The sequence below is a fragment of the Diabrotica virgifera genome, chromosome 10 (genome assembly GCF_917563875.1).
Source record: "Diabrotica virgifera virgifera chromosome 10, PGI_DIABVI_V3a".
NCBI classification, from domain to species: Eukaryota; Metazoa; Arthropoda; class Insecta; order Coleoptera; family Chrysomelidae; genus Diabrotica; species Diabrotica virgifera.
Window position 1 is genome coordinate 115,421,126 of NC_065452.1, and position 24,230 is coordinate 115,445,355.

A 24,230-nucleotide genomic window follows, 5' to 3' on the forward strand; every position below is an offset into this window, starting at 1 on the left:
TGCTCAAGTGAGTAGATGTTATGGATTATCGTTTACCTTTCATTTTCTGTTGGTGATATCCAGAACCATATCATTATTTATGTTTAGGTTTATATTAATGTAGTTTAAACTGGTCCTGATGAATTAGTCCCTCATTGAGCTCTTGGGTGATTGATAGAATCTGGTCGCTCTAGTGTCAATGTTGGGTAAAGTCGATAGGATTTGTTTTAGGTTTATAGTTGTGAATGGTTCTTGGTAATATTATGTTTGGATTGTTAATACTGTTAGAACATTTATACCAAATAGACATTACCAAGAAAAATAGTGCAATGCGGCAATATAGCGCCTGTTACTTCCCTGTACTTTGTATTCGAACATCCAAAGGTGGCGATATGAAGTTACTATAGCAACAAAGTAATACATCGATTACAACAAAAAAGAAAAGACTCCACGTCAGAATTAATTTTAGAATTGTCACTTTTGTAATAGTTATAAATTTGTTCTATTTTATTCACATAAAATATTGTACAGTCCACACCACAAAGTTTAATTTATCTGCCATAAGATAATCCACCATATTTTTGGTCACTTCGCAGCCAGGATAGTGTGAATAAAAAATAGAATCCATAGTTGTAACCTAGTGGCAGTTCAGAGGTCGAAGACAGCCGAATTTACCATTTAGAGGATCCAAAACCCTCATTACTTGTGAGTTTGTTCCATTTCTATTATCTTTAAGATTTGATCAAACAGTGTTTTTGAATTTGAATTACCATAAAAAGATTTTTCCATATTTTTCGATTGTATATCGCCATAGATTATCAATCAGCTAATAGTAATAATTCATCAAGTTATTTACAGTTATTCTTAAGTGTTGTTTTCGTAAAGATTGCCATAAATTTTAAAAATGACTAGCTTAGCTAACAATATAAGAACCAGAGGTTCATATAAAAGTAAGTTAACAATTTTAGAGAGCTTTGTAAATTTATTAAAAAATGCTACACCAGCTAGCAAACCTGAAATGTCAGAAGTTCAATTGAGGTATGACTCTGGTAGCAATCTGTTAGCTGAATTTGAAGAGGTCCAACTACAAATTGAGATTTCTGTCAGTGAAGATAAATTGCAAGAACAAATTGACGAAAGAGATGTTTTCGAAAACAGGTATTTTAAAGCAATTAGTTTTTTAAAAGACTACATTAGCACCAATACTGTAATTAATACATTGCCTTCTATTTCTACACCACATGCAGACTCGTTAAATCATATTTTAATCCCAAAAATGAAATTAAATATTTTTAAAGGAGACTTTCAACATTGGCTTGAGTTCAAAACGACATTTATTAGTGTAGTTCATTCAAATACCACACTTCCAGATATTCATAAATTTCAACTTTTGAGACAATCTGTCGATGGATATGCCAAACGCATTGTTGACAAAGTTGAATTCTCGGGAAATTATTATCAGACCGCTTGGTATGCACTCTGTATGCGGTATGATAATAAAAAGTTATTAGTTAATAAACATATTAAAGCTATTTTTAATTTAGATTCGATCCAAAAAGAATCACCTAACCATTTAAGGGATTTATTAGACAGTGTCTCGGATAGTATGTCATCCATTGACAGTTTAAAAATTACAAAAAGTAGTTTATCTGACCTTTTGTTGACTTATATTATTTCCAATAAACTAGATAGACAAACTTATAGAGAATGGAAGGAATGCCATATTAAAGAAGAGCTTCCTACTTTGGCAGAGTTTTTTAATTTTCTAAAAGTAAAAGTAGACACTTTGAAAGAGATTCAAGACCAAAGTAGTCAAAAACCTCATAATAATTATAATAATAATTCTAGTTTTAATAATTATAAACATGCAAACCGTGATAGTCGAGGTGAGTATCAAAAAAGAGTATTCCAAGTTAATGCAGCAGATAGGACTTGCGTTTTGTGTAAAGGTAACCATTTAATATACTCATGCATCGAATTCCTTAAATTAGATACAAAAGGTAGATTGTCTAAAGTGAATAATTTAAAGTTGTGCTTTAATTGTTTGAGACAGAAACATAAAGCATCAGAATGTACTTTGAGACCATGGACCAAATGTAAAGCAAAACATAACTCATTAATCCATTTTGAAAATAATCAACAACACTCTATTGACACTGCTAATTCGCCATCAGCAGAGCCATCATCAATTAATTGTGCACAAAGTGTTGAGTTGCCACCAACGGTAACACATCAGCTTTCTGCACAAGCCATGAATTTTAAACATACCCAAGTTCTTTTGTCAACAGTGATTCTTAATGTTAAATCCAATAATAATGAATTAATTCCATGTAGAGCAATTTTGGACAGTGGTGCTCAAACAAACTTAATAAAAGAAAGTTTTTATAAAAAATTTAATATATCTATGATTCCTACTAACCTAGCTATTAGTGGTATAAATCAAACAATATCAAATATTACCAAAAAATGTCAAATTACAGTATGTTCCAGAGTTAATAATTTTAGTGTTCATCCATATTTTATGCTGTACCAGCTATTTCAAATCAAATTCCTTCAACCAGTTTTGATATTAAAAACTTTAATATCCCATTTAATATTCAGTTATCTGATCCATTGTTTAATGAATCTGGTAGCATTGATGCTATTATTGGTGCCCAACTATTTTGGGACCTCCTTTGTGATGGAAAAATAAACCTAGGAAAAGGTTTGCCAAGTTTACAAAACACTAAATTGGGTTGGATAGTAAACGGAGCTATCCCCTATGAGACAAGTCATGCAGTGTGTCATTTCACTAGAACCATCGCCGAAGATGAACAGTTAAAACACTTTTGGGATACTGATTCAATACAAGATCCCGAACCACCATCAAAAGATGATATTCAATGTGAGCAAATATTTGAAATCACTACCACCAGAGCTAACTCCACTGTTAGCTCACATCCTTCTGAAAAATTTTACTTTTTACCCCACCATGGAGTACTAAAAGAAACCAATATTACCACAAAGCTAAGAGTAGTTTACGATGTTTCATGTCCCAGTGCATCTGAATGGTCCCTAAATGACCTAGAATATACTGGGCCAAAAATTCAAAATGACATTGTTGACATTCCTCCAGATTTAAATAACAGTTGGACCAAACTGTATAACCAACTACCTTGTCTAAATCAATTACACATTCCAAGACCAGTACTTAGATCAGGTGATAAAATTACAAGCATCCATTGTTTTTGTGATGCTTCCATGCATGCTTATGCAAGTTGTATTTATGTATGTAGCATAGATGCAAAAAGCAAATACCATTCTCACATTCTATGTTTAAAAACAAAAGTTGCTCCTATAAAACCAATAACAATTCCTAAACTGGAATTGTGTGCAGCCCTACTAGGCTCCCAATTAATTGACAAAGTTACCAGATCTTCATCAATTCTAAATGTGCCAATATACATGTGGTCAGACTCAAAGATCGTATTGAGTTGGCTAAAACTGGAACCCAACCAGTTGCAAGTGTTTGTTGCCAACAGGGTAACAAAAATACAATCACTCAGCAGTATTGATAGTTGGCATTACGTCAATACAAAGGAGAATGCCGCAGATGTAGCTAGTCGCGGAATCTTTCCCGAATCCTTTCTTGAATCACAATTGTGGTTCCAGGGACCGCAGTTTTTAAGACAGCATCCCGATTTGTGGCCAGTTGATTCAACCGATGAAATAACTGAATTACCAGAGCTTAAAAGAACCATTCCGGTATCACTTCATTCCATTGTTCAAAACAGCTGGATTACTAATTTTATTAACAGATTTTCCGATTTGCATAAAATAAAAAGAGTTTTTGCATATGTTATGCGATTTATTAGAAGTATTAAAAATAAGACAAAAGCCCCAAGCTTACTTTTAAATGTTCACGAAACCAATGATTCATTTCTGCTATTGATCAAACTTGTACAGGCAGAATCCTTTCATGATGAACTTTTTTGTTTGTCAAATAATAAACCATTGAGTAAAAAATCCAGATTGCTTCATTTGTCTCCCATATTAGATAAAGGATTACTCAAGGTAGGTGGCAGACTTATGCATTCACTGTTGCCAAATAATGTAAAGACACCAATTCTTTTGCCAAAATCTCATGTATTAACTAAGTTAATTTGTACACACTACCATACCAGTTACTTGCATCCTGGACCACAGCTTCTATTGTCATTTATCAGACAACAATATTGGCCTTCTGGCAAGGTGTTAGTAAAACAAATTGTAAGACAATGTATTCAATTTTTTCGCGTGAAACCTCTTAATAATTGTGTAAAAATGGGACCTTTACCCAATGAACGCATTACTCCTGCCTATCCTTTCGAAAATGTAGGACTTGATTATGCAGGTCCATTTCCACTGAAAGAAAAAAAGGGACGTGGAAGCAGAATTTTAAAATGTTATATATGTGTATATGTTTGCTTTGTAACAAAAGCAGTACACTTGGAATTACTCACTGATATGACAACCGAATGTTTTCTTGCATGTTTTAAGAGATTTTTATCACGAAGAGGAATTCCTACCAATGTTTACTCTGACAACGGGTCAACCTTTAAAGCCGCTAGTAAAGAGTTAAGATCAATTAAAACCTTTTTACAACAAAACAACACCGACAACAAAAATAAAATTCATGATTTTGCTTTAACAAAAAATATCACTTGGCATTTTTCCCCAGCTTATAGTCCGAATTTTGGGGGTTTATGGGAATCAGCAGTTAAACAAATGAAGTATCATATGAAAAGAACACTTAAGAATATAAATCTGACATATGAAGAACTTCTCACCTTGATTAATCAAATTGAATGTATTTTGAATTCGAGACCACTGTTTGCCAAATCAGAAGATCCATCTGACTTGGAACCGATAACTCCTTCTCATTTTTTTACGTTACGTCCTTTAGTATCTATTCCTGAATCAAATCTGTTACATCTTCCCACCAATCGACTAAGCAGATTCCAGCATGTTCAACAGCTTCACCAGAGATTTTGGAACCGCTTTTCCAAGGAATATATCAGCCAGCTACACCAAACTTATAAATGGAACCAAAGCTCAACCAACGCAGTTTTACCTGGTTCCTTGGTTATTATCCGTGAAACAAATCTACCTCCATGCAAATGGTCTCTGGGAAGAATAGTAAAATTATATCCTGGTAGAGATGGAGAAACTCGAGTAGCCGACATCAAAACTTCCAATGGACTCATCACCAGATCTACAAGACATCTCTTTCAACTCCCAATAGAAGAGTAATAGTGTTCCAGTGTTTTATTGTAAAAGACTAACTTTTTGTTTGTGGTTTGACATTTGTTTTTGTTTTTTTTTTTAATGTTTTGAAGTATACTTCAACGCCGGGAGTATGTTAGAACATTTATACCAAATAGACATTACCAAGAAAAATAGTGCAATGCGGCAATATAGCGCCTGTTACTTCCCTGTGCTTTGTATTCGAACATCCAAAGGTGGCGATATGAAGTTACTATAGCAACAAAGTAATACATCGATTACAACAAAAAAGAAAAGACTCCACGTCAGAATTAATTTTAGAATTGTCACTTTTGTCATAGTTATAAATTTGTTCTATTTTATTCACATAAAATATTGTACAGTCCACACCACAAAGTTTAATTTATCTGCCATAAGATAATCCACCAAATACATACTTGTAATTTAGTTTTAATGATGTTTACTAACACTTGAGAATGTAGATGATAAGTGGTGTGGGTAGTTAACTTACTCTGTAAGTTTATAGTATTGTATTTAGAACGTAAGTGATTAAGGTGTAATTTTTTTTCTCTCTTGCCTCTCTTAACCCTTGGTCGTATTAAGTTAAATTAAATTATGTCGTTTGATAACTTTGATCAATTACACATCTCTTCTCTGTTCAAGACTTTATGTAAACATAATTCAGTATATCTCGCGTAGTCTCTATTCTATGTCTTACTTCGTCATTGGTTTTGCTTCTGTCTCCTTATAGCTTGTGAGCTAAGCATCATTGTGGTTTGACACCACAACGTTTCGACTTCACCGTATCCCTCCTCAGGTTCGTCCGAAAGCTAGGTTAGCCTAGGTAATAAAAAAAGGGGAAAATTCTGGTAGTTTTCCCTTTTTTTTTTGGTGAAGATGAGGGAGAATGTAGCGGTTACTGATTAAATTACTTCCATTAAAAGAAAAATTAAAGAGATATCCCTCCAGAAATATCCAAGATTCGCCGGTGATCGCTTTAATACGATTTTTAAACATGCAAGCGCTGTCAGCGTGTACTTCGCACAAATGAAATTCTAACTGAAGCGATAGTATGGAACTAGACTGAACGAGGAAAGACAGACAAATGTCTGTGCAAGGAACGGCATCTGAAGCGTCCATACAAGTATAACATCGATTATATAAAAAAACACTACCTTAAACAACAGTTATACCCATAGGAAAAATAGAAGAAGTTAAAATTTGTCGTTAAAATTTCAGTATTAATAGTAACTGTGGAATACCGCAAAGGTTGTCTGTGTTTTAAGCTTCAGGTAAGTCTACTTATTATTTTTTGGTATAAAACATCATCCATCATCATTACTTCTTTATTTTGTTAGATATTCTTTTAATTCATTTTGCTAATTATATTATGATACATTTATTTGTGTTTCAAGTATATTTTATTATAATACCGTATTCAAGGTCGAGAGTTTTTATCGTCAAAATATCGTTCCACTTAAACGTTTTTGTACATCATTAGGTTTTTCGTCAATTTTTTTTCTTCTACCACATGGATGGCATGTTCAAAGTTTTAACGAGCAGATACAGGTAAATGCGCATGTGCCGTTTAATGCTGAGACTGACATAAAGTTGACATGACATAACCAAACCAAGATGTTTATTTATTTTTTTCCTGTAATTGATTTTAAATAAAAGCCGAACAGTAATGCTTTGTTTGTTCGGTACAATATGTTGTGCACTCTCCAGAGTATAGCCAGTTTCTATAAAAAATGATTTTTATCTTGTAGATAGCCGTTCCCCTAAAGTATTTATTTTGTGGGTTACACCCAGTACAGGGGTTGTAAATTTGGACATACATTTGGAAGTAACATTTGGAAATAACATCATTACCTAATTTCACCACCTTCAATAGAGCAGCAGCTTCACTTCTTTTTGAACAGCTTCCCATCTGCGTTGGATGTGATCGTACCCAGAGAAATAAAACACCTAGTGGACGACTTACAGGGATAATCATCTGTTTAAAAGATAAGCCTTTTTTTTTTGTTAATTTCATAACTATTTATTATTCTTATTTACAGCTACTGTTTTTATACATATTATGCATATAAACCCAGTATATTTTCCATAGGTTTTTTTTTTATAAATAGGGGGGTTTGTTTTTTGTTTTATTTCAGAATATTAGGATTTCAAAGATATATTAATTAGGTAGTGATCAATAATAAATTAATTAATCAGTTTTTTTAAAGTAAATAGGGTAAAAGGGGTATTAAAAATTTATATAGTGGATTTACAGGAAAAGAAAGAGATGATAGAAGGTTGTTAAAGTATATATAGATATTGTGTCATTTAAATTAAGAGTCTAACCCATACTCATTTTTAGTGTTCTTTTTATATACCTACCGTTTGGTAAAAGTGGTTAAATTTTAGAAATATATGTGTAGGAGACTATAAGGACTTGTTGGAACTATACACCATCACCACGATTGTTAAATTATTTATTTATATGTATATTTATCTAAATTATTATTTTTTATATCTACACTGTTAAAAATTATTTATTAGAAATATGTTTGTCATTAGTAAAGGTTGATTTTTATTCAGTTCTCTATCAACAGTATATAATATAGCAAGACAAGGTTAGTATTGAGTATTTTGTTTTTCAGGTGATTGTATCAATTGTCATTTATTTCCTGTCATTTGTTATTTAAAAAAATCTCTAACTTTTCCCACTTCGTTCGAGTTGGCGCCCTTTTTCTTCTTCTTTCCTTGTACCTCCATATCATTTTATATCTAGCATTCTTATCTACTTTACTTCCCTTTTTGTATTGACGGGTCTCATTTTCTTTCGTATTACGTTCATTTCATTATCCCATCTATCATTTTATATCTCTAAAGCCAATATTCAGTGTATTGAAGCTAGCCCGAATACTCACTTGAGATTTAGTGTCTCTCTGCCCTTTTGCTTTTTTTTCCTTCTGAGCTAAGCCACTCTTCATTTCTGTCTTAAATTTCTTCTCTCCTATTTTTCCCATATTTCTCAGTTCTTTTTCTTCAAAAATCTCTATACCCAGAGTATAGAGGTTTCACTGCCCGAAAAATGAAGAACAATCCCAATGAAATTAGAAAATCGATTCGAAATCTTTTAAAACGAGCAAGGAAATGCATCGAACAATATGGCGGACATTTTGAGCAACTGTTATAGTTCAAATATTTTTAATTTATGTTAAATTGTTGAATTTTTTAAACAATTTTTTTTATTAGATATAGCTGTTTTTTAATTTTTTACTAAATCATTAAAATATCCCAATTCTCGCAATTCTAATTTTTAATGATGTGCATACAGCTACAAATCCAGAGAATCCATGAAGCCAGCGTAGTAAATAAGTATTAAGTATTTTTAAAATAAGTATTGATTCATTAACATTAAATTATTAAAACTTAATAATACATACCTGGTTTTTAATCTCAGAATTCTTTAAAATTTCAATATAATTCCAAAATTGATGTAAATAAATCAACGGCGAAAAAATTAAAATGAACCTTAAATCACAGTTTATTATGCTCTTTTAAAATGGGCAGACAAATTTTCAAAATTTCATTATACAGGGTGTTGGTTCAAGGTCACAATTACTTTATATTTTTTTGTTAATCCGGACCTATATTTTTCTTGTCATTAGTAATTGGGTCGTGCCAATGTGGTAAATAAGTATTGGTTATTTTTAAAATGGGTATTTATTCATTAACTTTAATAATTTATAACTAAAAGTTAATAACACTTGCTTTTTAATGTCAGAGTTCTTAAAAAATTCAATATAATTTCAAAATTAAAGTCATAAAATTGTCTGGCCGAAAAATTGAAGAGAACCATTAAACTTACTTTTTTGTGCTCTTTTCAAATATGCAAACAGATTTTCAAAATTTGAATATACAGGGTGTTGTTTTAGGGTCACAATTACTTTATAATTTTTTGTTAATCCGGACCTGCATTTTTCTTATGGTTAGTATGTCGGTCGTTTGGGTTTTAAATGAGACATATGTGTACCAAATATCAAGAAAATATACAGGGTGGTTCTAAAGTTATGACTTAGGAAAGAAATGGGCAAAATCGATAAAACACCCTGTAACTCGGTTATAAAAGTCGGTAGAGCAAAAAATGTAGTATATCTAGAACCGGCTCGGTGATCTCTATTCACCATTAAAGTATTTCCGTTTCCCAATTAAACACCCTGTATAAGACAATATTTCGTCCCACAATAACGTATGGAAGCGAAACATGGACTCTGAATCAGCGGGAAACAACAAAATTACTGGTACTTGAAAGAAAGATACTGCGGACTATCTATGGGCCTTGCAGAGAAGAGACAACAGGAGAATGGAGAAGAAGACACAATGATGAACTCCAGACAATATACGGAGATGAAAACATAGTACGCTACACTAAAGCAAACAGAATACGATGGGCGGGTCACGTACTAAGATCAAGTGACGAAAGACTTCTAAACGCCACATTCTGGGAAAACCCCATTGAAAAAGGTCAGTTGGTCGCCCAAGAAAGAGATGGAAGGACGCAGTAGCCAGTGATCTACGCAAAATGGGAGTACAGCAATGGGAAATAGCTGCTCAGGAGGAGGAGCTGCAACAATGAAGGGAAATAGTAAACGCGGCCAAGGCCAAGACTCACATAGAGTTGAAGAGCCAAATGATGATGATGATGTGATGGTGATGAGGCCAAATTAAACGAAGATGACGGACCACAATTTGGAAAATATGCTTCTACTAATAGTCCAGAAAGCCACTGCTCATCCGCTAGGAAAAATATTCCAATTCGGATTTTTTGCACACTCTTACTCAAAAAGGACCCCTTTTAACAAATTTGCATGTTGCCAGGACCGAAAGTGAGTCAAAAATTTTTTAAACGTTTTTTTTTTTCCTAAAATTATTTTTTTGCGTGGAACAAATTTTTTTTAGGTTTTTTGGATTATTCCAAACAGAAAAGGTCTTTAGTGACATTTCTCTAAAGTTGATAGTTTTTGACATATAAGCGATTAAAAATTGAAAAATTGCGAAATTGGCCATTTTTAACCCTTAAAAACTATGTGAAAAACTGAAAATTTGAATGTTGCCAAGGCAGGTAGATATTGTTTAAACATCTATTAGTGAAATCCCGAAGAGTTTTTTGCAATACAATATTCAAAACTCCTTTGTTTTTTAATTACTAATCAAGCATGCGCGACACTATTTTTCACCGACATACAGTAGGTATGGTGCAAATGAAAGGAATAAATTGGTTATTTCGTAAACCGGCAACCGTATCAACGGGAAAAATCCCGAAACAGGTCGATTTTTATTTTTAAGTAATGATATTGTCGCATACATGGTATACTAGTGACGTCATCCATCTGGTCGTGATGACGTAATCGATGATTTTTTAATGAGAATAGGGGTCGTGTGCTAGCTCATTTGAAAGGTTCTTCAATTCTCTATTCAGTAATATAAACATTTATATAATTATTTATACAGGGTGTCCTTCTACTTCTTTTTTTGTCAAATAATTTAATTTAATAAAAATTTTTTGGACAACCTGTATAAATAATTATGTAAATGTTTACATTACTGAATAGAGAATGGAAGAACCTTTCAAATGAGCTACCACACGACCCCTATTCTCATTTAAAAAATCATCGATTACGTCATCACGCCCAGACGGATGACGTCACTAGTATACCATATATTCCACAATATCATAACTTAAAAATAAAAATCGATCTGTTTCGGGTTTTTTCCTTAAAGTCGCCGGTTTACGAAATAACGAATTTATTCCTTTCATTTGCATCATACTGTGTACACATGCAACGGTGGAAAATAGCGTCGCGCACGCGTTATTAAAAATTAAAAAACAAAGGAGTTTTGAATGCTGTATTGTAAAAAACTCTTCAGGATTTCATCAATCGATGTTTAAAGAATATTTTCCTACCTTGGCAACATTCAAATTTTAAGTTTTTCACATAGTTATTGAAGGTTAAAAATGGCCAATTTCGCAATTTTTAATCGCTTATATGTCGAAAACTATCAACTTTAGAGAAAGGTCACAAAAGACATTTTCTGTTTATAATGGTCCAAAAAACCTAAAAAAACTTTGTCCCGTGCAAAAAAATAATTTTATGAAAAAAAAAACAAAAAAAAACGATTAAAAAATTTTTGACCCACTTTTGGTCCTGGTAACATGCAAATTTATTAAAAGGAATCCTGTTTGAGTAAGATTGTGCAAAAAATTCGAATCGGAATATTTTTCCTAGCGGATGCGCAGTGGCTTTCTGGACTATAAAGGCTAATGGGCATTTCGTCGGCTCTACATAGAAGACGAAGAAGGAATTGATCATATATATAAAAATAGTAAAATAGAATATATTCAAACAAGACATTTATAAAAAATAACGCATTTTTAATTTTTTATTCTTTACACAAGACCAATTTTCTATTTTAATATCTATCTGAAATACCTATTTTCTATCTTCTATTTTAAATAGAGTTCTCCAATCTATTTTCTATTTAACATTTTAAATACCTTTTTAATACCTATTTCATATATTTTATTGTAAATAGGTTTTTAAACCTATTTTACCCACCTCTGCTATTATAGTTGGCAAACGTGTACTGGGGACACGAGCCGTTAAATACCGCTATGAATTCCACGATTTTATTGGTTAGAACTACCCACGTGATATCTGTGTTCGTATTGGTCAGAGAATTAAGCAATAAAGACAAATGACAATCAGCTGTTAGACATCAAGTCAGTATGGTATATTTGAAACCCAAAACATAGCTTATGCTATTTTAGAGGACTTAGTAACTTACTTTCAGTATGTAATTTTTTTTTCTAATATTGGGTCACCCATTGGGTGCGTTCAGACGACCACAGCGGCTGGGCAGCTGAGCCAGCAGTAGCTGTCAGACGTCACCGCTGGAAGTCAGCCGCTGAGAGATTTACTAAGCTTTCCCTATCACGGCTGGATGCAACCACTCAGCCGATTTCTGCTGGCAGCCAGCCGCTATGGTCGTCCGAACGCACCCTATGTGATGGAATTTTTATTTTGATGTAAATAAATATTATTACTGATAATTTGTATAAGCAAAATTATTGTACTGCACCTACAGTGACTCACAGCCTCAATTCTGAAATGATACAGTCGTTACTCAATAAAACTAGCTTGTGTCAGTGACCCAATATTAGAAAAAAAAATTACATACTGAAAGTAAGTTACTAAGTCCTCTAAAATAGCATAAGCTATGTTTTGGGTTTCAAATATACCATACTTAAATAACAATAGTTCTTTAATTATTTTGTGTACGATTTTGATATCAGCTAAAATGATGTAAACTTTTAAAGGAGAATATTAATAAAGAAAACAAAACTCCTTGTTGCTTATTTCTTTGGCTGATAGAAGATTTATTTCATGCAGTTCAGCTATGTAGATTATTCTTTTGTAATATCCGTCTAATTATTTTAGGGTTACATCTTTTTCCAAACTGTATTTCCACCTCATCTCTCAATTTTGGTGCACTTTTTTGGGATTATTTGCTATTTCTCTGACAATACATCTTAGCTATTAGGACTTTGCAGACGACTGCTCTGAAAAGTTCGTTTGATGTTCATCCGTACCATTCTCTCAGGTTGCGCAGCCAAGATATTCTGCATCTCCCTATGCTTCTTTTTCCTTGAATCTTTCCCTGCATAATGAGTTGGAGCAAGTTGTTTTGGTCCATACATGGCAACATTTTTCATACGAATTTCTAGTTACATACAATCTATCTTTTTATGTCATAAGGCCAAACCCAGTTATACCAGGAAATTGGCTCAGGCCATAGCATTATTCTCTACATATAAAAACTTAGGAAAGTGTGTCCTTTTAGGTGACACAATAGATCGAACACAACGAGCCATGTGTATCTTTTTCGGTACACATTGTTGAGGACAGTGTATATCTAAAAGGATACACTGGCGCTGAGGGTGTTAATTATTGCATATTTGAAACCCAAAACATAGCTTATGCTATTTTAGAAGACTCATACTAACTTACCTACTTTCAGTATGTAAGTTTTTTCTAATAAATATTGAGCGACTGACACAAGCTAGCTTTATTGAGTAGTGACTGCATCGTTTAAGCTGTGAGCCCCTGTATATGTTTATCAGTCATGGCCTAGCTACACATTAAAATTGTTTCGTTATCATTCCCTGTGTTGCTTTCTTCAGCGTGCACACTGATTTTTGTACAGCAGCTTTTGTAGCCAATAGTTACTCTTGTTTGTTTTCTAGATTTTTCCTAATCAGGACTTGATTTCTTTTTGCTTTGTTACTAACTCCCTTCTACAATAGAGAGTTTGGGGCTTATTATTCGCTAAAGTGTTAGAATGCTTGTGGGTTTTGATATATGTACCTACTACCACAACTCTCAATATAAACTTTGATCAAACTGATAGTGTGACGACTAGATTTTTATAATTTGAACAAACTGCAATTGTGACGTCACTTCCTGAGTTTGCTCAAACTGTTTGATCAAATTATTTGATAGTGAAACCACGACTTTAAGGATTTAAGTAACATCAATTTAATTTGCAATAAAAAAGATCATGAAGATTTGACGATGCTTGTAAATACATACACCCAATTTAGATAATTTAAGTGACAGCAATGTTTAGATTGTTTTGTCAAATATACCTACATGCAACAAAAAATTTAATAAAAATTTGCATAAAAAAATTGAAGTGTTTTAAAGGTTTCAATATGTAAAAACATTGAACCACAGAAACGGTTTTTCTCCACAAAGGAACAAAAATCGTAGCAACATATTAATAAGTGATACGTTTAAAAATCCAAATGTAAATGAAATTTCAGACTTTTTAAAAGGACACAAGACACAACATGCCCTATACTTCACAAAATGCCGAAGAAAATCATAATTATTATATAATATAACATATAATTTCTCCTAAATTACTTTTCCCCATATCCAGTATATTAACTTTTATGTAAATTATCTCTTTTTGATTTTCATGCATTTATAATTTAATTTATAAGATCTATTCTAGTTCTAGTGCTGCCGTGTTTGTATTGAACAACTGAAATAAATTAAAAGAATATTATAGCTATACAATAATTGTTTATATTTTTTATGAGATAAAAAGAAATATTTTATGAGACTATAAGGTACAGTCTAGAAAGAAGACTAGTAGAAACAAATAAATAGTGTTTTTCAATCAATACCGTTTTTCAATACATATTGATTTTCTACCACACTTTTATTTCTCTCATAAAAATTGTCAATTGTAAGATAAACAAGAAATTAATATTTATCCATCATCCTCAGTCAGCTGACTTGTTTTCTTGAAACGACACTTTGCATACAATATTGGTATTTAAATATCCCGCTCTGTCATTCTTAATCATTTGACCAATACGAACACAGATATCACGTGGGTAGTTCTAACCAATGAAATCTTGGAATTCATAGCGGTATTTAACGCTTCGTACTGGGGACCTGGGGCTTCTGGCAAAAATTCAAAGTCCTAACAAAACAAAAATTATCTCAACCATCTCATCTGTTGGTCAACAATCACATAGTCAATTCCCCAGAAGGGAAAGCCGAAGCATTCAGAAATTCGCTTCAAAACAATTTTCAAACGCCAGATAACCCGAACTTTGATCGCATATTTAAATTCAACACAGAATACATTGTAAATGTTACTCTCAACCACTACATTCCAGTCTATGATCCTATCATGGACCCCCTCACAGACAGGGAAACGGAGAGCTTTTGCCAAATCGGCAAAAACAGCGCTCCCGGACCTGATGGCATCAATCGAAGGTGCCTCAAAAAACTTCCAGAGAGTATCATTCCTCTTCTAACTAAAATATTCAATGCATGTCTCAAAAACAGCCACTTTCCTACTCCTTGGAAAGTGGCCAACACCATCATGCTTTTGAAAAAAGGCAAACCCCCAACCGACGTGGAATCCTATAGACCAATTTCATTAATCAATACTCTGGGTAAGGTTCTTGAGCTAATCCTAAAAGAGAGGCTCAATAACTTTCTCGAAAACCACAATATCATACCAAAATTCCAATATGGATTCCAGTCAGGAAAATCTACTAAACATGCATTAATAGACTTCACTACCAAAGTTACTCAAACCATCAACGATGGTTCATTCGCCATAGCCACATTTCTGGATGTGCAGAAGGCTTTCGACCAGGTCTGGCACGACGGGCTTGTTCGGAAACTTCTGGACATCGGGCTTCCATTGCAATTTACCAAAATTGTACACTCCTACCTCCACAATCGTACTGTCAGAGTGAAAATATGCGATCAAAAGTCCACCCCCTTCACTCCACAAGCTGGAGTTCCCCAGGGTTCAGTCCTAGCGCCGCTGTTGTACATCATCTACAACAGCGATATCACTAACCAAAATATCCCAGGTACTCGGCTGTTTCTCTATGCAGACGACACGACTCTGCTCTCAACTACCTCTCGATACAACCCAAGACTCCTCTTCAGAAGAGCCCAGGCTCTGTTGGACGGCGTCGGCGAATGGTGTTGTAAGTGGAGAGTCACGCTCAACGCGAACAAAACAACAACAACTGTGTTTCGCGCCCCTTCTGTGTCAAATAGAATCATTCGCAATGAAGACGACCAATATCCTCTGAGTTTGTTGGGAAAAGGCTTGTCGTTAGCCCGACTGTGAACTATTTGGGAGTTCTGTTTACCAGGACTCTCAACTGGGACGCAGATCTAAAGGCAACTTTAGACAGGGTAAGGAACAGGGCCAGACTTCTCAACGCTCTCTCTGGAAAAATTGGCAAGACACACAAGAAGACTCTCATTCACACTTACAAGACCTTTATTCGACCCGTCATGGAGTACAAGTCATGTATCTACTCTCTTTGCTCTAGACAAAAACAAGAGAGGTTGTTGAGGACAGAGCGCAGAGTCTTGCGTAGATGTAACTATGAGCACTGGCGATATCCCTCAAACGAAATCCATAACATCTCGAACATCCCCAAAATCACCGAGAGAATAAACTCTCTGAACAGGAACTTCACAATCAAAGTAATCAACGGCCCCCCTTCCGACACACAAGAATCTCTCAAATGTTCCTGTTCATCTTCCGGCCACGTACTCTACCGAAAGCCCAAACGCAAAAAGATTCACGTACCGTCCGCTCTAATGCAAACATGCATTGACGAACTCCCGGTAGAGTACGAAAACATCCTTGAGGCTACCCCGTTAGCCTACCGTACCCACCTCTAACATTTCCTCTTCCCTACCCCGAACAGGGAGAAGTTGGTTTTTTGCGGTTTCCCAACTTCATTGCACAATTATACCTGTTCGTCCCAAGAAAATAGCCGCAACTATTTTCTCCACTCGAACGCTCACTGTCCACGCTGCGCTCAAAGCCACCTCCTGACCGCCGACGAGGGACGCAGGTTCGCCTGTCGTTGTACAATGGTTTCTAGGGAGACTGGTCGAGAGCAAAGCACGGACAGTACACGTAAATGTCTATGGAACCAACAACAATCCATCAAACTTTCTTCTCTGTTGTCTTCTGGCCCTCTGGACACCACCGTCCGGCATTACCAAGGATCCAAGAACACCAGGACACGGTGCTTGCCCCAGTGTGTTTTTCGGACTGTTTGCTTTTGCTGCCAACACTAAACATTCACCACAAACCCTGAAGAGGACAAAATCCTAAACGGGGAATCACATTGTATGCATTTCTTCTTAACATTATCAAGACAAGCAAATCAAAACAATGTAGTAGTAGGACCTGGGGCCATAACAAGCTTTTTATTAAAAGATGACTGTAAAGGTTATATGAATTTGACCAAAAAACCAATTCCTCTTTTGACATGACACTTGACATTGATAACTTATGAGCGTTTATTGGCTGTGAGTTTTGACGGTAGCGCAATCTCGCGGTTTGAAACTTATACTTTTCTGATAAAATTTATGTATGTGAAATATACAAAACGAGAAAAATAGATACTTATCTAGAAAGACACAAATTATGAACTGAAATATTATTGTAACCTGATTACTAAATGAATACACAGAATTAATAGTAAAATTAATTATGTTTTTTTATTTTATTCATTATAATTTTAATATTTAATATATAAGTTCGTGCGACTGGATGACTGATTACGCAAGAGACCATTGAGAAAAAGAATAAGTTTAAATTAATTATTTAACATTTTAAATGTTACCTCTGTTTATTTTTGTGTGCTTACTGATTTGCTTATTAAAATTTGTAATTTGTATGAATTGTAATTTGTTTGAATTCTATCAAAATGAATATTAAACATATTGGATTCAAGTCTTATTTCCCATGATATCCAATTTCAATCAGCAACACCAAAAAAGGAAAGGATTTAGTTGATGCAGGACATGTACGCAATGTTTCCGAATATAATAAATGCATCCAGTACTGTTATATTCAGTATTTTTACATGAATCTATACAACAGCTGCAATATCCTGTTTTCTTTTTTGAAAAATCCGTATTATCCGCCATTTCAGTTTATAAAGTTTATCAAATGCACAAAACAAAACTGCCAACTGCCACTAACACAGCGTTGCCACATTTTATTTAGAAAATCTACTGTAAGTTTAGCTTACTAAAATCTACTTATCAAAAACTAAAATACAATATACTATAAAACTTTATTAATATATTTGTATATAATTTAGAACTTTCTATAATAAAAATAACAGCTGACTAACTAGAAATTTTTTTACTTAGCTAATGCCTCGACAACTAATGGGCATTAGCATGGTGATGGTACAGTGGATTTTACCAGTTAGGTAGCTAGTGTTATGTGTAGTGTGTGTGTTTAGTAAGTGTCTTGTTACTTTGCAAAGTCGATGTCATTGTCTTTGCAGAGACGCTAATTGTATCCGAACGTCTGCGGTCCCTCCGGTGGGTACCGATCCCACAAGGATAGAAACTATTTTCATTTATTAATTTATAATAAAAGAAAAATTCTCTACCCTGGTGAGATTCGAACTCACGACCATTCGGTCCTTTCGATCCAAAGGTAGGCGCTCTTACCACTGAGCCACAGAGGGAGTTTAACTAGAAATTAATATGACTGTTTGTAAACAAAAACCAAACTTTTTTATATTTTAACTGGGGAAAAAATGACCAACTATTATTAATTTTTATCAGTTTTATATTTAATATTTGTATATAATATTTTGTCATCCACTGATTTTAACATCTGCATGTCTGGATCATATTCTTCAAACAATTATTTCGCATGTTACATTAGAAACACGCAAACACAACATTTGTTGTTTTGCAAAGTTACATATATTATAATTTTAATATTTAGATATTTTAGTTTTCCATCGTTAGCTTCTAACAGGCTCACCGAATGCCAGAACTCTTCAATAACACCTGAAATAGGTACTGATTGCACTGCTACTTGAAATCTACAAGTTTGTTACACCAGAATCCAGTTTCATTTCTGTTTAATATTCATCATCTACGTCCTGGAGCTAGATTCCGTGCACTGTAGATATCTACAGTTCGCTTTCTATCGATGTCAATTGTCGTGAAAATATTTGAATTTTTAGCTTTAATTGAATTATTTTCTAGTTTTGCTAGTTGATGCTGAAGTGACACTTAGTAAAACCAGAAAATATTTGAATTAAAACTAAAAATTCAAATATATTGACATTGATAGAAAGCGGTCGGCGGTGTTAGCGATTGTACACAGAATCCCACCCCTGAATCTTATTTTCGGTAATGACATTGGGAAATTGTAACAAAATGTCTAAAAATTAATTTAGAAATGGGGTAAATACTATTAAAAAGCAAATTTTATTTTTGTCATAAGGAAATGTTGAAATATACCAAAAATCTACTAAAAAATATTGCCTACTAGAATTTTTTAAAAAATATCAAAAATCTACCAAAAAAGTAGAAATCTACTAAATGTGGCAACGCTGCACTAACAGCGCTGGAGAAAACCGTCAAATCCCCTCTCCTCTACCCATGGCGCGCCATTTAAATTTATCAGATAAATGCACAAAACTGCCACTAACAGCGCTGGCGAAAGCTGTCAAATCCCCTCTACCCATCGGCTCATGGCCAATAGTTTATATTACATGAAAATAGATAGAAATATTTTGAAATTTGTAATCGTTTAATTTATAAAACAAATAATGTGCGATAATCAAACACACAAAGCCGTTAGGCTATTTCCAAGAAACAATAGGTGGACTGGTCCTTCTTCATCACTAGAAGATAGAAGTGTAAGATTTGATTTTTAACCTCATATTGTTACCCAAATAAACAAACTATTTTATTCAAAATGTACTAGATCCCAAGAAAAGAGATTTTGTTGTTTCAATATGCTATTTTACAATAATAAGGATGTTACATCCACAGACTATTTATGTTTCTCGTTCCACACTTGTACATTGGCTTTCCGGCTTGATTTTTTTCCCTCCAACATCTAGTTAAACCCTTTTTACTGGTTTGTGACTACAGTTTCCTTGCTTTATCCCCAATATAACTAGAATTAAACAATTGGGGTACTTTCTCTATACAATTAAATACTGTGTGGCTAGTTGGTTATTGATCTTCCTTATGAGTTGTTGCAGAGTTTTTTATTTATTGTAATAGCTAATGTTTATATTAGAGAAGAATGAAAATGTTTTTTACTTATCGATACATTTTTGGCAAAGTAAGGTAAGTGACATTTTTGAGAATCAAGTTTTCCACTAAACTAACGCTATTATTGTTCAGAAGGTACTGCCAAAGTGTAGTAAGCCTATACGTATATTATGTTTAAAGTAATTCTAGGCTTACTACACTTTGGCAGTACCTTCTAAACAATAATAGTGTTTGTTTAATGGAAAAACATGATTTTCGCCAAAAATGTATCGTTATATTTATTTTCTTCAAATTAGCCTGATCAAATCATTGTAGTATAATTGATTTTATTTAACCCTTATTCTCCCCACTGTACTTTTTTGTACCCAAAAATTTTGGTACCCTTAAATCCCAAGTATTGGAGTTAATTTGATAATGTTCTGTTAAATATCATTTATTAGTTATCAGCTGATGTTTAATATTTCAAATGTAATTCAAATGATTTTGTTTTAAATACATAATAAGATTTGTAGGTAGAGCTCCATTTTCCCGGCCCTCTTTATATCCCAGGAATCGGGAGTCAGTAATTTGGAATTCCCAGTAATCGGGAAATATAAAAAGAAGAAATTGTTTTTATTTTAATTTTTCAATGCAATTAGTATAAAAACGTATAAATTTGATCACAAATTAAAAATGTTACAAATTATATAATACAGTAGAGCGTTGATAATCCAAACTAATTGGTACAGGGGTAGTTCGGATTATCAAACTGTTTGGATTATCGAACATATGTTCAAAATACATACAAATAATAATAGGGTTTATTGTCCAACAGAATCCATTTACAGGACAATATATTACACAAAAAAAAATTAAATGAAATATTAGTAATTCATAGGTACCAATAACACATCAAAAATTTTACAAAACTAAATTTGAATGTAAAGAAATAAATCACCTAAAGTATAATTCAATAAGCGATCCAGGGCGATGTAAACATTACCACTTGTAAGCCTCAACAGGGCCGCATTTAGGATTATCTTTTTATTTAGTCAGAATATATATTATCTTATAACATACCAAATTTATATTTTAATTTTGCAAAAGTGTTCGACAAAGAACCTGGTTGTTTTAGTTGATATCCGATAATAGGAACCATTTATATAGGGCGAAAAACCCAAGAATTTATTTTTTTGCCAACAATTTTATGTACAGTTTGTACAGAGTGCCTACAAAAAATATAAGTTTTATTTTTAATTTTTGATATAATATGTATACTTAGTTGTTTGTACAATTCCAAAAAGTTTCATAATAATAATAACAAACAAATACTCATTACTCAATTATGTTGAAATAGTATACAGTGAGCACGTAAAGGTTGGAATAAATTCATTTTCTCGAAAATGGACGATTTTGGAAAAAAATCTCAAAACAGGTCAATTTTTATTTTTAAATTACGACTTTTTGGCATATATATCTCATACTAGTGACGTCACCCATCTGGGCGTGATGACGTCATCGATGATTTTTTTAAATAGGAATAGGTGTTGTGTGATAGCTCATTTGAAAAGTAATTTAATTCTCTATTCAGTAATATAAACATTTACATAATTATTTATACCGAGTGTCCAAAAAAAAATTTTTTGAATTAAATGTATTGACATAAAAAGAAGAATGCATGTAATTTATTTAGTTCAAAATACATTTTACTGCTCTCAGAAAACAGAAAAAAAATGTTTATTTGAAAAATAGTCATTGCTTTTCGCTTAAATTAAATGTTCAAACTGTCAAGAGGAAGGTGGGTGGCGGTTTTAATATTGAATTTAAGCAAAAAACAGTATTTATTTGTCAAATAAACATTATTTCCTGTTTTCTGATAGCAGTAAAATGTATTTTGAGTTAAATAAATTACACACAGTCTCCATTTTATGTCAATAAATTTAATTGAAAAAAAAATTTTTTTGGACACCTTGTATAAATAATTATGTTAATGTTTGTATTACTGAATAGAGAATTTATTTACCTTTCAAATCAGCTATCACACGACCCCTATTCTCATTTAAAAAAATATAGATGACATCATTACGCCCAGATGGGTGACGTCACTAGTATGATACATATGCCAAAAAGTCGCAATTTAAAAATATTAATTGACCTGTTTCGGGATATTTTTCCAAAATCGTCCATTCTCGAGAAAATGAATTTATTCCAACATTTACGTGCTCACTGTATATATTCATATATAATTAATTATTAATATGTCGTGACTCGTGACTGTTAACTTATCTAAATTTGAAAATTTTGGGGAATGCATATGTACGATAAATACCTATGTCATCAGAACTAAACATAAAGTCAAGCAATTAGGCATGCAAGTCATAGGTTTAAGGTCCAGCGAATTGATGATTCATTTTGTATTCCTTGATCACCATAAACACACTTCTATCACAAACTCCAACTTTTTTGGCCACTTTTTTCACAATATCTTCAACCACTAACCCGGGATTTTCTTGTCTTTCACATTTAAAATCGTTTAAAATTATTTCTTTAACTTCAACGCTAAGAGGGCTTCTTTTACTGCGTTTTCGAGGAGGAGTCCAGGTATTTCAACCAATTCATCAGCAGAATCAGTGAATGACATTTTTGGTTTCAATATCTGTTATTGAAATAATATGTGTTACAGTAATCACAATTACGTATAGATAGGGTCGTTATACAAATAAAAATGTATACTTAAATAGTTTTAAATCGCACAACAAATAATTGCTAATTCAACATTAACAGCATAAATATAATTTATTGTCCTTTAACCATCAAGATGACTAAAAATTTACTAACAAATCGATTCAAATTACAAAATTTTAATACCGAAATATACCTATTTAAATCTTGTCCAAACCTGTATGAGCTGCCGACGACGTCGGCAGTAACGAAATAAAGATGGACATTTCGGTTAGTTTTTAAATATTTTTGAAGAACTGTTACCTGCATATATGCATAAAATATTCATTAATTTTATAAATCGGATCATTTTTTTTCACTTACTATGTATTCAGTGATAACAATAATTTATTTACTAGGCAATAAACACTAATAGTTGAGAAAAGAAAAAAATTAATAAAGTGTCATAATTATACTGTTACTTATCGGAACGAGTAGACTCATTTGGAACATCTTTAACAATTATCTGTTAAATTTATCGTTGTTTATATGCCCTGCATCGCTTATTGAATTATACTTTAGGTAGATCTTGGCCATAGAAATAAGTTGCTTTAAACTGCAGTTAAATATATCGCAGGAAATACTTAAGGCATTATAATAGCTGCACATGACGAATAGAGGAGAATTCAACATAAGGTTAGCAGGGCCGCGTTTAGGTCAACTGACGCCCTAGGCAATTCTCTAGTAGCCGCCCTTCAAACATGTACCATTTTTGCGGAGAAAAATTACAGAAATTTTTATTTAAACAGGAATACATTATAAATGGATTTAAACTACGATGTTTATATATCTATAACAGAAAAAAATGTCATTCCAGTTCGATCACATCAGAGATTTCTTTTCAAAAAAAGACTTTTCAAAAAAAAGTTTTTTTCTTGACAAAATCGACAAATTGTTAACACGTTCTTGCGTCATACTTGATGGGAAATTATTTTTAATTCTTGACATTTTCGAAAATGACCATTCAGCGGACACGTTGGCAACTGGGATGCACAAATAAATGTGCAAAGCAATGTCAAAATTAGGGAAAATATCTTTCAATCCACTTAGTGCAGTCACTGAAGGTTTTCACCTCCGATTCCGTTGAACCTCCATCGATTTTGATGAAAATTGGTGAGTAGTTACAGAATACCCCAAGGAATAAAGGTGACATGGTGCCAACTTGCGATTTTTCCGTGGTGGTGGATGCCATCCCTTCTCGTGGGTGAAAATTATTTTTTTTTAAATAATACCATAAATCGATAGAGACAAATTCTAAGCAAAATTTGTTATATGTATAAGGTTATTAAGAGCACACAGTAGCGATCAACAGGTAGCAACAAACGCGGTCCAAGATTGCGAAAGTTCTGCGAAATTTCAAAAGTGAGGCAACAGTGCGTCGGAAATTCGACACTGACAGTGACTTTTATACTATAAAAAACTAGTTATTTATGAAACAGTTCGTGAAGTATGCTTTTTGCGAACGCACGCGATATTTAGAGCACGAGCGACAATGGAGCGAGTGGTAAACATCGCGTAAGTTCGCAAAAAGTACTTCACGCACAGTTTCATACAATATTTTATCTACGATAAACAAATAAAAAAACTGTAACTCTTCTCCACTGAAATTCATTTATATTCTACAATTTTTAAAACTTTGACATTTAA

At 33.1% G+C, this 24,230-nt stretch overlaps 2 protein-coding genes across 3 annotated transcripts in view; both read left to right on the forward strand.

Moving 5' to 3' along the window:
• Positions 1-883: 883 nt before the first annotated feature.
• On the forward strand, positions 884-11,974 carry LOC126893137 (uncharacterized). The gene is made up of 3 exons (XM_050663088.1): positions 884-2,411; positions 2,723-2,907; positions 11,846-11,974. The coding sequence occupies exons 1-3, from the start codon at positions 884-886 to the stop codon at positions 11,972-11,974; spliced, it is 1,842 nt and encodes a 613-aa protein (XP_050519045.1).
• A 7,244-nt stretch (positions 11,975-19,218) lies between these two features.
• The window catches only part of LOC126878640 (uncharacterized), a 39,198-nt gene continuing 34,186 nt past the window's right edge, over positions 19,219-24,230 (forward strand). For both annotated transcript variants that reach the window (XM_050641468.1, XM_050641469.1), the window contains exon 1: positions 19,219-19,519. In XM_050641468.1, coding sequence (XP_050497425.1) covers positions 19,430-19,519 — 90 coding nt within the window. In that variant the 5' untranslated portion in view covers positions 19,219-19,429. The remainder of the gene's footprint in view (positions 19,520-24,230) is intronic.

What these genes read in the sequence shown, in the direction of transcription:
- LOC126893137 (XM_050663088.1), top strand. Translation starts at nt 884, where the DNA reads ATGACTAGCTTAGCTAACAATATAAGAACCAGAGGTTCATATAAAAGT. An exon ending in TACTAACCTAGCTATTAGTG is followed by an intron (nt 2,412 to 2,722) that starts GTATAAATCAAA and finishes TGGGTTGGATAG; the next exon opens with TAAACGGAGCTATCCCCTAT. An exon ending in CCACCAGAGCTAACTCCACT is followed by an intron (nt 2,908 to 11,845) that starts GTTAGCTCACAT and finishes CTGCTATTATAG; the next exon opens with TTGGCAAACGTGTACTGGGG.